Source organism: Tachysurus fulvidraco, chromosome 26, assembly GCF_022655615.1.
Source record: "Tachysurus fulvidraco isolate hzauxx_2018 chromosome 26, HZAU_PFXX_2.0, whole genome shotgun sequence".
Taxonomy (NCBI): Eukaryota; Metazoa; Chordata; class Actinopteri; order Siluriformes; family Bagridae; genus Tachysurus; species Tachysurus fulvidraco.
In genome coordinates this window covers 2,610,573-2,629,209 of record NC_062543.1, presented here as the reverse complement: position 1 = coordinate 2,629,209, position 18,637 = coordinate 2,610,573, and the positions used below count along the sequence as shown (strand labels likewise).

At 37.5% G+C, this 18,637-nt stretch overlaps 1 protein-coding gene across 16 annotated transcripts in view; it reads right to left on the bottom strand.

Annotated features, from left to right (window-relative positions):
- The window catches only part of dnm1a (dynamin 1a), a 59,101-nt gene extending 42,266 nt beyond the window's left edge, over positions 1-16,835 (bottom strand). For 12 of the 16 annotated variants that reach the window (XR_003439101.2, XR_003439100.2, XR_003439095.2 and 9 more), the window contains exons 1-10: positions 16,443-16,832; positions 8,286-8,359; positions 6,758-6,907; positions 5,299-5,502; positions 5,003-5,101; positions 3,782-3,942; positions 3,342-3,484; positions 2,922-3,057; positions 1,925-1,992; positions 1,112-1,250 (exon numbers count right to left, since the gene is read on the bottom strand). Coding sequence is in view for 13 of the 16 variants with exons in the window: in XM_047809302.1 (XP_047665258.1) it covers positions 1,112-1,250; positions 1,925-1,992; positions 2,922-3,057; positions 3,342-3,484; positions 3,782-3,942; positions 5,003-5,101; positions 5,299-5,502; positions 6,758-6,907; positions 8,286-8,359; positions 16,443-16,603 (1,335 nt within the window). In the remaining 3 variants the exon portion in view is untranslated. Of the gene's footprint in view, positions 1-1,111; positions 1,251-1,924; positions 1,993-2,921; positions 3,058-3,341; positions 3,485-3,781; positions 3,943-5,002; positions 5,102-5,298; positions 5,503-6,757; positions 6,908-8,285; positions 8,360-16,442 lie in introns of all 16 variants that reach the window. The other 4 variants (XM_047809301.1, XM_047809296.1, XM_027136735.2 and 1 more) reach the window with 3 other exon arrangements.
- Positions 16,836-18,637: the final 1,802 nt, after the last annotated feature.

The following is an 18,637-nucleotide window of genomic DNA, read 5'->3' as shown; positions in this document are numbered from 1 at the left end:
TTAATTCTCCTTTTTAGCCATAACATTTAACAACAGTATAATTGTTCTTCTCATATTATCTACCATGCTAGTGAACCTTTGCTTAACTAGCTTAATTAAGTTAGCATGCTTGTGAATCAGGCTTCTAGGTCTAGTACACAGAGTTAGATTAGCCAGATATTAACTTGCATGCTAGCAAAGAATGGCTACTGGTTTTTATTTACACACTGTAAGACTTAGCCTAATGTTCTAACTAAAACCTACTGTACTACACAATAATAGCAGACCTAACTCTAGGTACAGTAGCACCTCCTAACTAAATTGCTAGCATGCTATCGAATCTGGCTCTATATTAACTAGCATATAAAAAAACATACAATTGCAGTGCAGTATACAATTACAGTATGTTCTTAATTAAAGAATGTAATATTTAGCCAGCTCTGGTGAACATATAAGATGTAATAATTACATAATATTGTCTAATAGATAGCTCAATGACAGACAGGCAGGTTATCGCTTGCACAGATGTAATGCTTAGCCTATTATTAGCATGCATCTGCTAGCTTTAATTACAGTACATGATAGGTAGCATGTTAGCAACCTTGCTACTGGTTTTTTATCTTATCAAGATAATTTTATCGAGTAATACAAGCTTGTTGTGGTCTAACTTTAGCTATCTACTAAAATAAAGTTAATCTAATCATAACTGGAAAGACTTTAAATTTTAAATCAATAGCTTTAAAATTAATTTGTACTTGTATTTTTGTCTAATCATCTAAGAGTAGCAACAGTAATAAGGTAGGTCAGTGATTTAAAAAGTAAAAGTCCCGGCCGTCTAATAAATTTAAAGAGTCCTTCGTATTCTTCTTCACTTCCACCTAGCAGTCAGACTTAAGCACCCAGATGTTTCTACCCAGTACAGGCAGCTACTATTTTGACCATGCCATGGCCATTCATTTCATCTCATTTCTGACCAAAACCTGCAGCCAGGCACACAAACACACTTACACACACACGCGCACACACACACGCTAGCCACTGCCCCACTACAGCCCAGCGACAGGCCCGTGGGTACAAGACAGCCAGTTTAGGGGAAGCTGGGACACATCATGACCCTCCACCAGGGATTTACCTTCTTTGTACACTGCCTAACGGTATTGACTAGCTCAGAAATGACCATGTCCACGCATTTCTGGCAAGGCTCTTTAATCTTCGCGATCTGCCTTTTCACAATGGTCTCAAAGGCCATGTCCGGGGTGAAGAGCCCAGTTCTGCCCGTCAAAAAGGAAACAGACAGGTCCGTAGGTGAAAAAAAAGGGGAAGAGAAAAAAGGAGAGGTTGAAAGGCAAAAAATAAGAGTGTTAATATGATTTAGTACGATTTACGGCTGAAGTCGTCGCTCATAAAATACATCAGCAGGTCTAAATACATGTTCTTGCAATCCAGACACCGTGACTCTGTTGTCTGTTCATGTTCAACTATGACTAGTGAAAAGAAAAGGAACGGTTAGTTATAAAGGACTCTTGAAATGTCCCCAGATGTCCCATAAAACACAAGAATATAAGCAAGAGTATCTTTTGTGGTATAGGGATAATTACTCATGGTGATATTTAGGAAATTAATCAGTTAGTTGTCTGGTTTCTGTCCTTTCCAGTGATGCCTTGTGATGAAATTTTGCATCAGATGCTCAGAAACCACACACCGCCAGCCCCAGGTTTGATTGAGACAGGTTAACGATTTAAATAAATAAATAAATACAAACATTCTAAGCAAAAGCTTCTCTTTCTTGGTTACAATTTATAAATATTGTCTTCAATCAGAAGTTAAAACAAGACTAGAGGAGCCAAGATGATTAGATTTTGTGATTAAATCAAACTTCAAAGACAGACAGGTGGAAAAGACGGACACCGCTCTGACTCGAAGGAACGATGGAAAGAAGACGTGCCTGATGCCATGAATGTTCTTGATAGCGTAGCTGATCTCTTTACGCAGCTCCTTTTCATCAAACTCCATCTATAAAGGCGGAAAGAGAAACATCAATGTTTCTATAGACGGGTTAAACAAGCACAAATTTAGTGATCAGTTGTAAATTAAGCGGGGAAAAAACATAGCAGGTCAAATGTTGAGGTGCTAACAGGAACTCAGGCCTCATCACACCACCCCACAGATAATTATCCTCCTATTTAATGCTTATTTCATTTTTTGGGGTACTGAGATATAAAAGATAGAAGTCTGCATCAAGAACCTAAACATCACAGCTAAATAGTTTAATTTTCTGAAGCTGATCATATTGAACATACTAAATTTTCCATTATTTAAATTTAATATAATTAGATACATTCTAAGCCCCGCCCACGAAAGTTAAAAAGTGTACTTGTAGAGTAAAGCTGAACATTAAATACTTTCATTTAAATAAATATATAAACATATACCATCCCTAATATTTCATCAAAAAATTAATATGTAAATGATATTTTTATATTTTAAGATTATGTAAAAAAGATCATTGTTGTTTGAAGCAATTGTATTGTTTATTGTATTTATTTAGAGATATTTTGTAGTCAGACCTTAATATTTAGCTTATCTTTCTTTCTAACTACATGACTGTTGACCACTTCCTGTGTAGCCACTTCAGACAGCGTTTTATTGTACGTCTATGTGTGTGTTTGTCTACAAATGTGTGTAGTTTTCTATTCCAGTAAGCGGTAGGCGAGTGTTTTACTCATAAAGCCTGCAGTCATGGCCCGGGGGAGGCGCATGTTTGTGCCGTGACTCATTCTTTGGTCGCTAAGTGATAGCAGCGATGCTTCTCTAGAGCACTGCCATCTACTAAAGTCGCTAATTTTGCTGTTACATGCATGCACATAAACATGATGAACAACACATGAACAATGCTGATTAATTAAGAAGATATCCACACACACACACACACACACACACACCTTGACCAGTTCGAAAGGAAAACGTTCGTGGAAGATGCGGTTGATCCTCGCTCCGCCGGAGAGCTCATAAGTCTCGATCTGATCACCAGAACCCTCGATACGCTTCTCAAAATCCACAGAGAACTGCTGCACCATCCTGGAGAGATCAGAGAAGATGACGGGAAGATGCTTTAAATGTATACAGATGAAGAACTGCGGTCAGTGCAAAATGTAATTCTCACAGAAAATGGCTAGATTAACTACACAAACTCTACAGGTCTTTTCCAGGCTTGGTCCATGACCTCCTTAAGTTCCCTCACGTCACTAAGGCACCATATTATGAGGAAACCTTATAGTCGATAACCATTTTAGCCTGATCATTGTTGTGTTAGAGTATATGGATATCCTTTGCATGTTTATGCATAAAACCAAGTTACTGACTGCAACAAGGCCTTGGTCTTGCGAGACGGGTCGTCCGGGCGGAAGTTCTTATACTCGTCCACCTCTTTCTCGATGGACAGCAGCTGGCTCTGGAGTTTAGTGCGCAGTCCGGGCAACGTGTCTCGGATATGATTGGTTAGTTGCTGTAAAATAAGTGGATGGTTAGAAATGTTTTTATTTCTTCTCTCAGTGGATAAACACAACAATGATATTAGTGAATTTCTACAGTTAGCTAACACCATAAATGTAAAAGGATATGCAATAATGGAGTACTTGCAGATGATATTAACTGCATACGTAATAACATGAGTATGTAAGTAGAGAGTAAGTGATGTGGAAAGAATGTGATATTGTGGTGGTGTTACAGTCCTGGAAACTCGATCTTTCCAGCTTAGTGAGATGAGATTCTTTGTGCTTTTCTGCAAGCATCTTCTTCTCACCTGGTTGAGCACTTTCTGAAGGTACGGAGTCCCCATGCGGTCTGCTAGGTGTCTGTAGGCAGGATGCGACAGGAAGAACTTCCTCTCAGCAGCCATAGCAGCAGTGATGTCCTTCTTCCCATCAATGTCTTTCTGACTGCGGTTCACCACACCGATGTAGCCTAACAGAGACATAGTGCCACAGAAATATGAAGATTTTAACCTTTTTTTTTCATTACTGAAAGATCATTTCTGTAATCGTGTATAAAATATGCGTCGCTCGTTGTGGTTTTGCATGTTACATGAGTGAGTCACAGAGGCGGAGAAGGTAAAGGCAGCGTACGATGGAAACAAATTCAGAAAACATCCCAGCTCTGCCCGAAACCAAGTGGAAAAATGGAACGTCAGCATAAAGCATTCAAGGGTTTCCCATAAATATGTTTTATTGCTAAGCAAAGAAAGGAACAGAGGTTTTTTCCAGATGTGTCGCTGAAATCAAGACATTGTTTTTTCATCTTACCCATGGGTGTTCTCTCTCTCTCTCTCTCTCTCTCTCTCTCTCTCTCTCTCTCTCTCTCTCTCTCAATCAAATCCTTATTTTCCTTTTTTCTCTTTTTTACCTCAATACCCAACATGTCAGTGATGCTGCTTGTTAAACACCCTTTAACCACTAGAGGGCAACACTGTGCAGTGCCACTCGACATACAGTAGAAATAACAAGAGGAAATCCTTGAGGTTTCTCATCATATAGAGAAAAATATCTGACATTATTGAAACTTTTTTATTGGACTGCTTTGACATCCCTACATTACCCACAATGCTGTGCTGATAGTGATGCAGTGGAATTTTACCCCGACTCTAGCACTAAATAAAAATAGCGATGCGGCAGTGCTTTAATCTTTATGTCTTATCCAGGTCCCTCTAAGTTCCTCACCTGTACACTCTTGAAGCTACAACTTTCATGCTTATAAATCTCCCAACGTCATCACACACTCACTCGCGTCTCATTCCTACGATTCACTACAGTTACAGTAGACCGCTAACAAGTCTGTGACCCGAGTTGCGTCTCTGGAGTAACCGTCACACCACGAACATGCCATTGAACATGACGCTGATGTAAGGAGCGTCAGAGAAGCTGTTGCTCTTTTGCTTATTTAAAGTGCTTACGATCAACCTGGGATAATAAAAATATAGCAAATTAGCTTCAGAACAAATAAACTGTGTTTTTTTTTTTACTCTCACCTCGGCGCAGAGGTAACAGCTTGTTTTCTAGAATGTCTCGAGCATCTGTTCCTTCATCCATCAGATCCAGTTTGGTGATCACACCGATGGTACGCAGACCTGCTCAAACACACACACACACACACACACACACACACACACACATACACACACACACACACACACAGAATAATGTGTAAAATGACTTCAGAGGTTATTGACCTAATAAACGAGTGGCTATTTATTATTTATGACCTCATTGTATACGATGATATATTTCTTTTCATACTATTCTTTTGGAAAAGCACAGCACAGACCTTGCGGATCCACTTCTTTGGCAACCTTCAGGGCATCAGAGTTGGCGAGGTCGGAGTTCGCAGGAGATACAGCCAGCAGCAGGCAGTTCTCCTTCGTAACAAACTGCATAAGCATTTCCTTGATTTGGTGCTCGATGTCAGCTGGCTGGTCACCGACTGGCACTTTCGTCATTCCAGGCAAATCCACCAGTGTCAGGTTCAGTACTGAGGAAAAGAGAGTTGAGTTCTGATGTGAGATATTTGACTGTGAACAGTCTGTTTGTTTAAACAATTCACATTTTCTTTATTTGACTCATTTGATTAACTGATTCTGATTCATTTGATTCATTTCTGTTAAACCCAGTTAAAGCTAAATATTACGGTTTGAAAGGTTTAAAATTGTTCTGCTCATGCAAATCAAGTGTGACAATGAATTAAATAAATAATAATACACTTCAAGGTCATGGTATTGTAGGAAAATAATCAGCAACAATTCAGTACGATGTGTCCTGACATGTTAGAATTAGCTAGAAAAAAAACATACTTTTTAACCTTTATTATTTATTCCTTTTTTTTTGCATATTAATTAAGTAATATGATTGATGTACACTGATTCCTAGATCCCTAGAGTATTTGCTCCTTTGCTCCCTAGTTCCAGTAAGGGAACACCAACAGACCACCAACACCAATTGACCATCAATACTCTCTGTTTTATGCAGTGAATTATGGGATTTTTTTAATAAGTGAAAAAGAAATATTTTGGATTTGAGAGAGAGAGAGCAAGAGAGAGAGAGAGAGAGAGAGAGAGAGAGAGAGAGAGAGAGAGAGAGAGAGAGAGAGAGAGACAGAGAGACAGAGACAGAGAGAGAGAGAGACAGAGAGAGAGAGACAGAGAGAGACAGAGAGAGAGAGGAGCAGATAGAGATGAGACACAGAGAGAGACAGATAGAGTTCGAGAGATAAGCGATAGATAGAATACAATATAAATAGAGAAGAGAGAACAGATAATAGACTGAGAGAGATATATGCAGATATAAATATATATACAGAAGAGAGAGAGATAGAGATTGTGTGAGATGAGATAGCATATATATAGATATATAGATATAGAGAGAGAGAGAGAGAGAGAGAGAGAGAGAGAGAGAGAGAGAGAGATCTGATAAGTGCCCTGATTACTGAACTAGGGAGCTGACTGAGACATAGCCTCTGGCTTGGTGTAATGTAATATAAGGCGTTCGATTCATTTAACAACCTGAAGGTCAAAGTCAGAAGTCAGTTTCTAGATAACTAACTGTCACAAGAAATATCAATTTTGTTGATTTAAATGATGCCGTGAAGTTACACGATGGATGTCTGCCAGAAAAGTACAATTTGTGTGAAGGTCATGTGTTAAATCTAATAAAGCAGAAGCTCAGTCTGTGATTTTACGGTAGGATTCATATTTGATACTGCTAGTGTTATAAATACACATTACTCTCACCATTAGGAGAGTAAACACGCAGGTTAATAGGGACTGGAGAAATGCCTTTATTCTGCCCGGTGGCACGATCCGTCTCCGCCTCGATCTCCTGCCGGACTTCATCGAAGTCTGTAAACTTCTTCCCCTTACAGTGCAAAAACTCTGCAAACTCTGTATGAAGAGGAAAAGATCTTGTATAACAGACAACAAAATGCAATTAAAAAAGTGTAAAATAGCTAAAGACTAAAGGTCTTCTTTTCCAAAGGACAGGTTTTATATATATTTAAATTTTTAATTTAAATTTAAATAATATATTTAAAAAATATATATATATATAATATAAATATAATCCAAATATAAATGTATAAATATATAGAAATGGATAGAAATGTTCAGTTGTTTGAAATTTTTATATATTTCTATTTAAAATAATTTGATTTAAATTATTAAAGACTTTCAGGTAGAACTGGTAGAAATTTAAACCTCTCAATATTAAAACATTCATGTGTCACATTATCCATCAGCCCCTGCATGTCAACGTGCCCCAATCTCCCTCACCTGACTCCAGTTTTGCTCTCATAATCACAGTTTTCGTTCTCTTTTGCTCTGAGCATTCATAAAGTCTTCACTGCATCCACCTTCTCCTCCCTATAGTAACAATATTCCCTGCAGAAGCATTTTCTTTTTTATGATTTAATCATTTGTTTTGATATTTTAATTATTTTCTCAGGGTCATAAATATTCAAATCAGACTTTGAGTTGTTCAGTTGTTTTTGATGACGTTTTGACGTATCCTCATAAAGCTGTGCAGAATATTTTCTTGTGAGAAAGGTAAAGTATTTTTAAGTAAGTAAGTAAGTAAATAAATAAATAGATAAACAAACAAGCAAACAAACAAACAAATAAATACAAATAATTTTTAACATTATTATTATTATTATTATTATTATTATTATTATTATTATTATTATTATTTCTGGATTTGCTGTCATGCTAAATAGATTAAATTTGGTAGCATGCAAATTAGTGAATATAATCTATTACCTCATTTGCATATTGTAATACATATATCATACTTTATTGTTACTTTTAATAGAAATACAAAAATTATTGACTTTATATAAATAAAGGTGTGGTAATTCAAACCCACACTAGATGGCAGTGTTGAGAGAGACATTGTGATTTAAAGCACGAATAGTTCAATATTTTAATGCCAGGCAATACATTATTACTATTTCCGTCGTAAATGTCTCACAATCAAGCCACTATTTTGTTCCTACACACAAACACTGATTCAAAATTTTATACGAATACTATCTTTAGGAATAATAATAATAATAATAATAATAATAATAATAATAATAATAGACATTAGAGTTTAAATTAAATGCTGTCTGTCTCCTCGATCTGATTTTCTCTTATCCTACTGTTTTGAATTGTGTGCGATTTCTGCTGGAAACGAGCCGGGACAGATCAGCATTTAGATGCGTCATCTCTCAGGAGACCTGAGAGACTGATGAGAGTGCGGTTGCCATGGCAGCAAGCTCACCAGTGGGGGAGTTGATGAGTTGCAGGACCAAAGGGCGACGTGTGACGATGCCAGAACCTCGGGGAAGGAAGTCCCTGTGACGTGAGGAACAAAAAAAAACGCTGTTCTGATTGTGTACAATAAATTCTGCATGATTATTTAGAGCATCTCTTCGATTCTATTTATTAAGGCAAATTGTAAAATCAAGTATTTAGGTTCATGCTTTTTATTGTTGAATTTACCCACCATCCTAATACTTGAAGCCTAGAATGACAGTAATGTATTTATTTGCATCAAAGTGGGTTAAATGCATTTCATGCTGTAATTTTGAGACACCTGAAAGGACTCATTCGAGGTCGTACCATTTCAGCATCAATGCAGTTGTTGTTATGGATGTTTGATGTTTAGGTGTTGAAATGCCTCTAATATATTGTGGGGTTCGATTAAGGCCATAAAGCCTGATGGAAAATGACATTATTTGTGAATCAAATACACACATTTGCAATTGTTCAGTTTTCTAATCAGCACAATTCTCTAAAAAAAAAAGTCTCTGTGAACTGAAGCAAATGGTCAATCAAATACCCATGGTGTGGAGAAAAGCATCTCAGAACACATAATGCATTAATACTGGAGGTTGATGATCTACAACAAGGGCCTGATTTCCTATATGTACATGTATGTTATTGTCTTATGTTTGCTGTCTTGTAAATATATCACACTCTATGAATTGTAGTTAAAGTAGATATTTTTCTAAATTGGCTGTTTTGCAAATCTAATAAGTCTTTATTTATTATTGAACTCTTACCACCTAGTACCAAGTACCAAGTACAAATAATGAAGTATTAATTTAAAAAATCAGTGTGATTCTGAAACCCAGCAATAAGAAGAAAAACACCTTTTATTAAAAAGGCGAAAAGTGCTGAATGATTTGCTATCAAACCCCCCAGATTTTATGGTGTGGGGCTTGGTGTGAACATGCTGGATTCCTCCATCATGACTGACACCATGCTCAAGCCAGATGGCAGCAACTACAGGTTCCCATGATGGCAGCCCCGCCCCCGGATACGGGATCATATGAAGAGACCATATGGGTGGTAGCCAGTGCCAGATAACGCAGATTCAATCACACTGACAAGGTTCAGCTCGTAACTGAGGGCTACGCTGAAGAAAGCGCTCTGACAGACGTGGATTATGAGGTTTATGTCATATTAAACAAACAGAAAATGCAGGACAATCCGTGCTTTTTTTCTCGGTGAATCAGAGCGATCTACTCAGCTCGCCAAAAAGAGTCGACTCCAAATCAAACTCGTTCGCACCACAATAATGCACCACTACTACGAGTCAATTCGTTAGGTAACAAGTGTTGCTTCAAATCCTGATGATACTGCAGTGATCTATTATACTGGTGGAATCAATACAGCAAAACTGTCTGTGTTCTCATGGTAGGAGGGGCAAACTCTCTGCCCACTGTCAATCCATGTGGTGCTAGCCAATCAGGAGCATCTGTGAGCGCTTTTATGTGGAAGAGGGCAGATAACTCTTTGGTCTGAGTGTGTTTCTCTGATGCTATCACTAGCTATCACTAGTACTAGTAAGCTAACAAGTATATTAAACAGCTCAGCTAAACAAAACAGAACTTTGAGCTAATGCTAAGCTTCAGCATGTCTTTATACTCGCCTTATTATTGAGTACCAATTTGTTAATAAAATCCATGTTTTAGTACCAACTCTCAGCTGCTGCACATGCTTTGGTTTTGGCTACATCATTTTTAATGTATGCATCTTGTAAATAAATACTGTTATAACCTTTAAATCAAACAACAGAAAAAAAACAATGGTTATAGTAAATTACTGTTTAATTCACTTAACTGTACATTAAATTATTAGCAACTGTTCTGCCAGTATTTTCCTGTCTACAGTATTGTGTGTGTGTGTGTGTGTGTGTGTGTGTGTGTGTGTGTGTGTGTGTGTGTGTGTGTGTGTGTGTGTGTGTGTGTGTGTGCGTATGTGTGTTATCTATAGCAGTGAGGCATACTGACATGTAAACATATATATTTAGAATGTAGGCAGCTCAGCGCTAACCCTAACCTACATATTTTTTCCTGGTTGCTATGTAACTTTTTTTTTCTAGATAAATTGGTGCATGATGATAAAAAAAAAAACATAAACACAAAAACACAAAAACACAACACCATCCAGATCGTCCAGCCCCATGCAGTCAAACAGCAAACCGGTAAATCAACAACGGCACAATAGCTTCCCGCATTGAGTGAATGCAGTACAGAAAATAAAGGATGCATCTCTCTCTCTCTCTCTCTCTCTCTCTCTCTCTCTCTCTCTCTCTCTCTCTCTCTCTCTGTCTCTCTTTCCCATCCCCCATCGAGGCAAGAATGCACGCTTAGCTCAGATCAGCAATGATGGAGACTGACATATTGTTGCCCCGCCTCCTCGTCCTAATCTTCCCGTGCCCTGCTCCCCTCCTCCTTACAGTACCTTCATCCCTCCATTATTTTCTCTCTATATATCTCTCTCTCTTTCTCTTTCTCTATCTCTCTCTCCTGTGCTGTCCTCACAATGTCACATGGCAGCCATCCAGCGAGCGCTGAGAACACAAACGCCGGCAAGCATTACACTGCAGGGGATAGAGAGAGAGAAGAAAAAAAAAAAAAATTATGGTGCATATTAGGAGTCTTAAGGAGACATAACCCCAAAAAAATTATATCGTGATAATTTAACGATTAACAATCTACATAAAGATATAGATATGTATGTGTTTTAGAATGAAATTTGACAATACAGAAAAGTAAAGTACGCTGTACTGTTTATGCCATCATAAAGTATTATCATGCGTTTATTTTTTTAGTCTTGGTTAGTGGTCAGGATGAACCAGTTAGCATCTGTTATTCCACAAACACTCCATGCAAACTGGTGAGCATTTCTTGTTGGAATAACAAACATCGCTATCTTTGTCTCACCAACGTTTCCACATCCTGTAGCTGACAGATGAAACCCACAGAATCAACACACACTCCCATAACATGGAGAAACTCTGAACTCAGTATCCTTTGAACTGAACACTTTTCCATGATGCTTTCCCGCTCACTGATTTGAAAACACTGACACTGGAGACTCCTTCTAAACAAACTATCACTTATTTTTCATTTGTTTATTATTAACCTTACTATTAGTCTCTTTAAATGACTAGAATAAGTATAAAACCAAATGATCTTCACTTCACTAACGTTGTTATAGAAAACGCCGTCGTAGAAGATAAATACACATCTTCTGACCGAGGAGAATCAAGAACTCAGCAGCACTGTGGTATTAATTACAGTACAATATGATAACAACAAAATACAACTGATAAGTAGAAAGATTACAGAGCCTAAGACTGAAACTGACTACTCAGTGTTGTTGGGCAGCGCCTGACCAGCAGATTAGAAATAATCCGGTTCAACGGTGAGACAGAGGCTCAGGAAGGCTTTTGGTTTTTCTCTGTTCTCTGAATGAGATCAGACACTGATGTTGGTGAGGAGGTCTGGGGTGCAAACTGTCTTTCAGTTCATTCTGTAGGTGTTCCGTGTGGTTGAGAATCCTTCAAAAAATTTTGTTGAGGTCTTTCTTTCTGCTCTAATTTTAGCCTCAAATCTTTGGTAACCTTGTAGAGAAGTGACCCAGATCAGCAACCCAGAAGTAGAACATTGTAGTTTTTTAGCTGTTGCCTGGGAACTGTCCATGGTGCTGAAACCTGATTAACAAGACTGCTTTCTCTTTAAATGAACTGTGTATTTGATTCTTAGGTGTCCCACACATTTTTACCAATGTTTCCATGTTTAAGTTCTCTTTCTGTTTCTTCTGACAATATACGCATGCATACATACGACTATGAATAGATGCTTTAGGCAGTGGCAAACTCTTAGGCTTGTTCAAGAAATTGTTCCCTAATCTCATTCACAGAAGTATATTTTATGCATCATTGTGTAACAAATACCGAACCAACCATGATCCGTGTTGATCGGTGGATTTGGGTTCAAGCCCAAGGACTGCCAAGCTGCCACTATTGGGCCCTTAAGCAAGGCCATTAACCCTCACTGTTCCAGGTGTGCTGTATCATAGCTTACCTGATTGATGGGGAAATTAAAAAGCACTTGACATCTTCTGAAAATTTTGAAAGCTTTATTATGACTACAAAATGTAATTTTACCCAGTTTCAATAGGACTACTTGTAAAATGTGAGCTTTTTTTAAAAAATGCTATGTGTGAAAGCAAACAAAAAATTAATAACAATAATTTGGATTAGGCTTATCAATGCCCTGTGCTGGATGGGTGGGAGGGATGGCACTCTTTCTCACCTGTTAATCACAGTGACTAGCCAATCACAGACATTTGTGAGCTCATGTACTGTATGCGTAAGATGTCAGACATCATGAAAAGTCCCAGAGTGTGATGCAACATGATGATTTGGAAACATTAACACGACATTTTGAAACAAGCAGTCCAGCACAACTTCCATCAATCTACATCATCTCCTCAACTGAAAGTGTTTACATTTTACAAATCTGACAGCTCAAGGCTGAGTGTGAAACCCTGCACCTGGTGTCATATATCAAACATTTCCATCTGGACCAGCCAATGAGAGCACAACACAGACCCAGACATGCGAATAAGAGCATGACACGCTCACTCTTAGAGGACAACAACATAGCAGCGATTGGAGATAACTGCCCTTATAACAACCATTATAGGGCATCTATTGTATCACACAGACTGATACAGAAATTTAGGAGAATGTAAAAGACTCAGGTTGACAATAAAAAATGCTTGTCTCAGTAACTCGTATACTTGTAGTTAAGTACAACATTGCTTGCATTACCAAGATCCCATTAAGACCACATGAAGTCCTGCACCAGAGACCTTTTAGTAGGAAACTGACCACGATTTCATTGGTCAGAACCTCAAATTAAAGAGACTGGACATATTTTTTTTGGAAATGTAATAACAATGAAAGACATATGTGTGTCTATGATATACAACAAGCAATATCCTTGAACGGTGTCTTTATTCCATATATGGTCACAGCTTCCTGTTGAAACGAATGAACCTTATCTGTTCATTGGTTTGTTCCATGATTGCGTTTCCCTGTAAATACTTATTACATTGTGTGTTTACAAGTTTCGATCCCCGGTGGTTTACAATTTTTGATAAAAAACTTACCAAAAAAAGAATGAATCTTTAGTTGAAGGTCATATAAAATAAATTCTAAATGTCATTTAGGCTTCACTAATGTTAATAAGTTAGCATTCCTTAAGGAACATCTGTGAAACCTGGTACAATCAAGTCTCGGATATGACGATGTACAAACTTTTGCACTCAGCCTTTGGTGCTGCTGCAAAGCATTGTTTTTCACTGCAATTCTTGTTTCTCTTGGCTTTTTTGTGTTTATTTTATCCTCATTCTCACTTATTCCCTATATATTCCCATCTCACTTCTTTTCTAATGATGGCTGACTCTCTCTCTCTCTCTCTCTCTCTCTCTCTCTCTCTCTCTCTCTCTCTCTCTCTCAAAGTAACTGACTATGGCCCAATTGCTGACTTCACTAATCACTACAACACCTATTAATGGGAAATTGCACAGCACTTTTACTCAAAATTCACTTAAATCACTCAAAAAATGGATCAGGTTTTTATGGAGCTTTTATATATTTCAAATATTTGATGTCCTTGTTACTAATTAATACATTAAGCTTGCATTTCTATTTAATGACTTACCCCTGAATCTGCCTTTATTAACTTATTGTCCTTTTGCACATAAGTGAAAATTAATTACATTTAATTTAATAACACTGCTCAAGAATTATTTTGTCAGGGTTGACAGAGGCTTCGTCTCGATCCGCTCCCTAGTCCCCTAGAACTAGTTTCCTAGTATTCTACTTCAGAAATGTGTGTACAGAACAAATACACACGTGAGCAAGTGCATAAAGAAAACAAGGATGCAAACAAATCACATCACAATGAGAAAAGATTCAGATTTTGTACGTTATAACATGCAACATTCAAGGAAAAAGACATCTGTTTTTCATGTATGAGTGACTATTCGTGGCTCTTCCAAGACAAGCACTATAATCACGCCACTGGTAAACACATTCAGATAGAATTATATTCAACATATTTCTCAAAATAATCAACTACATGGTGATGTGATGAAGTCTTGAAGATGATTTCCTATAAGTGAAAGTGACGTGACGTACGGCTAAGTACGGTGACCCATACTGCATTTGACCCATCCAAAGTGCACACACACAGCAGTGAACACACACACACCGTGAACACACACCTGGAGCATTGGGCAGCCATTTATGCTGCAGCGCCCGGGGAGCAGTTGAGGGGAATTCGGTGCCTTGCTCCGGGGCACAAGGGCACCTCAGTCGTGGCCGGCCCGAGACTCGAACCCACAACCTTAGGGTTGAGAGTCAGACTTTCTAACCATTAGGCCACAACTTCCCCTGTATTCCTTTTATACCACAGCACTTTGCCAATGATTACACATTTATATTTAGTTTGAAAAATATGTCGTTCTTTATATAGGCTGTGGAATGTTTATGCGATTATTTAGTTCCTGTCATCACTGGTTTCCTCTTCAGCATCTTTTCTCTGATCACCACATACTCCGCTTACACTAGCCAAAGATTTCAGTCGTCTGCTAATTTAGTTAACCGTTTTGGACAAACACAATGACCCAAGAAATCACTTCAAGAGTAAATTACAATAAATGAAAATATCACTTTTTGTCGTGAAACCCTGATCCAGAGCAATTTATATTTTTTATACAACTGAGCAATCAAAGGTTAAGGGCCTTGCTCAAGGGCCCAGCAGTGGACACTGAGTGGACATGGGATTCAAAATCACAATCTTCCAGTCGAATCATCGGTCCAACACTTTAACCACTACCACATCCCTATTTATGGCTCCCAGAGAACAAGAACGTATCCCAGATCCCAGATACGTTCTCATGAACATTGCTTGGGCTTTAACGCTGTACCCTGAATCATGGGCTTGATATTAAAAAGCCCAAAGCACACCAATTCATCCAAGCTCCAAGGTCATACCACAGCACGTTCTCTCTATCTCCATCCCCTCAGAGCGTGTTCCAGACAGCATGCCGAAGCACAGCTTGGTAATTATCATCCCCTCTGTTCAAATGACCAAACAGTGTCCAAGCTTTCATCTGGAACCCTGTGCGAGTCGCCTATTGAAACCCTCGTGGTTTGTCAACACGATTTTAAAAGACGAGCACACATTAAACCGGGTTACAGCCGACTATCATCGAATCCATGATGAAGCAAAAAATGGCATCTTAGGAAGTGTATATATGTTTAATACGGTCAGATTTACGTAGTATTTTTTATGATAGGCTTAGAATAAACCAAAAATATCTGATTATTAAACCTGCAGACATTTTATTGTCATTTCAACAGTATACACTTATGAAAATAGTGGATAATATTTTATCATTTCATTCACGATATCATTTTTAAATAAACAGGGAGCAGGAACGTTGTGAATATAGTCTCGTGTATTCAGGATTTCCTGGTTTTATAACGTACAATAAATAAAAAATATCATTGTTCATCTTATTTTTATTTTTTTTCCTCATTGAGGTTGAAATATTTTTATTGTATAGGGAGATACATTTGCTCTGACCTATTGATATAGGCTTAATAGTCATGTATATGAGACCTTTTTGACAAGATTGAAAGATTCAGATTTTTATTTGATTTGACGTCATTTGTTTTGCAGTGCAGGAGTGACACCGAAGTGCCACTGCAGCAGTGTGTACGAGAGGAACTGCAGGGGTTTGACAGGGAAACAGAAAATCAGTTCAACTTCCATTCATTTCATACAGACTTACATGTGACCTTGTGTGACTAAGGGTACAGTATATTCAGGCATATTGACGAGGCACTTTGTTTTCTCCTTATGATGCATCATATTTCTGTTTGGAAATCACTATGTGGAGATGAACCTGATGGTCATCATCATGGTGGCATCATTACAATGATCATTATAATGTTGTGAATGCTTGAATGCTGTGTTGGAGAGCAAAGATGCACCAAACCAAGATGACATCACTGGTATCCAGGAATCTGGGAAAAATACAAGCAAACAAACAAATCACTTACTTTCCGACGAAGTTCTCCAGCACGGAGCTCTTCCCAGCGCTTTGGCCGCCCACCACTGCGATCTGAGGCAGGTCCAAGTTCGCATTCTGTCCGATGGCTGAAAACGCATCCTGCATCCGGTTCACTAGCGGGATCAGATCCTCCATTCCCCGGTTCCCCATCCTGAGTGCTTAGGGGACTGTGGATCACTCCTTATCCGAGAAAACAAGGAGACACAAGACTGATAATGGCAGATTGGACCGTAATATTAACCCGGATTCTGTTCTATATCGGTGATATCCCCTGTTATGACACGTAATGATATGTGATGTGATGAAGACTCATCCTCAGCAACCTTCCTCCTTCCTCCGCAATCTGCCAGGCGACGAGATCTCCTCTTTATTATGGGAAAAATGGGTTGCCAGATTGGAAAATATAGTGCACCATCCGGTCCCTACTAAGCCTATAAACTACAAAACGGTGGAAGGAGATCTGTGTTTCTTAGGGGGGGGGGGGGGGATCACATCAACAGAGACATTCATGTTTGTTTTGTGTTATTTTAGTCACGTTGCCTTGTGGTTCAGCAATAAAGAGGGAGAAAATTTTCCATCAGTGACTCAAAACGCACAATTCTATTCAAATCTCTACTGTTAGGTGATAATATTCAGCACTTTTACGATTATACTTAGTGTTTGGATTTTAAAAACCTTGAATGCAGCCTTTAATCTAACAGAAAGGTTTGTGTTTTGTGTAGAAATCCTTCTAGATTTTCTAGATTGGTTTAAACTCATGACTCATTAAAATCATGACAACCATCACAACGACAGCGTTTTTACAATTTTACGGTTTTGCTTGGAAACCTGAAAGACAGAATATAGAATGCTAAACTGAGTACATTCTACAAATAGAAACCATAGCCATTATAACAAAAAATACCATAAAAAATACCTCAAATGTTTTACTTTGAATATCTAAATAAACCATGTGTTTTCTGCACCAATTTAAATTAATTAAATACATAAATATACTCGAAATATTTTTCTAATCGCTACAAAACCTACAGTCACGTGTCGATTAAAGCGGGACAACTGCGTAGGGATTTTTTCCAGTTTGGGTTAAAAATTTTACCCCAGTAAGGGTTTTAATCCACTCTGGCGCCCTAGCTCTGCATAATCAAGTCCCATCTTGTTTCGCTCCCTAATGGTCGCTAGTGGGCGCTATTTTAATGGCTCGATTTTGCGTTATTATTTATTTTTATATATATTTTTTTATTAATATAACGTTGAAATATATGCATGATGTCTTTTGTAAAACAAACAAACAAAGAAGAAACTCAATACTATGCAATTAAACACATTACATAAATATATATCACATGGGTATTATTATTATTATTATTATTATTATTATTATTACTATTATTATTATTATTATTGATATTATAATAATAATAATAATAATAATAATAATAATAATAATAATAATAATAATAATAATAATAATTATTATTATTATTATTATCATCATCATCATCATCATCATCATCATCATCATCATTATTATTATTATTATTATTATTATCATTAGTATTGTTATTATGACTATTATTATTTACTTACTTTTTATTTGAACTTTTTTATTTACGCTATACAGAGTCCATACTACGTCACAACAGTGCTGATTGCCATTGTGCGGTTCCATGCTAACGGATTATTCCACTGTGAGATAAAAAGGGGGGGGGGGGTTTCCTCCTCCTCCTCTTCATCCTCCTCCTCCTACAATGTCTATGGTGTGGCTTATGATTTTATGACAAAAGAATTAAACAAGTATATCTTCGTTGTCTTCTTTGTTTAAATGTGTACGTTTTTTGTGTGTGATGGATATGTTCTAAATGTTATAATACAGTTGAGAAAATACGGTAGAATAACAAAGAAATGAAGAATGAACTATTCTGAGACATTTTACATGTCATGATTTGCTTTTATTATTCACATCTCAGTGTATCCTTATGCTTTAATTAAGTCCATTACTTCAAACATTTACATGGCATTATTAGAGACGGGTTTATAATATAAAGTGTAAATACAGAAGCAAAAAAACAGAGCTTTTTAGATTTAGGTTTATTAATGTTGGTATTATGAGAACACATTTTGTCTTTGAGCTTTGTTTTATCTATGGTTGCACTTCTTCCTCCATTCCAGTAGGGGGAAACATAC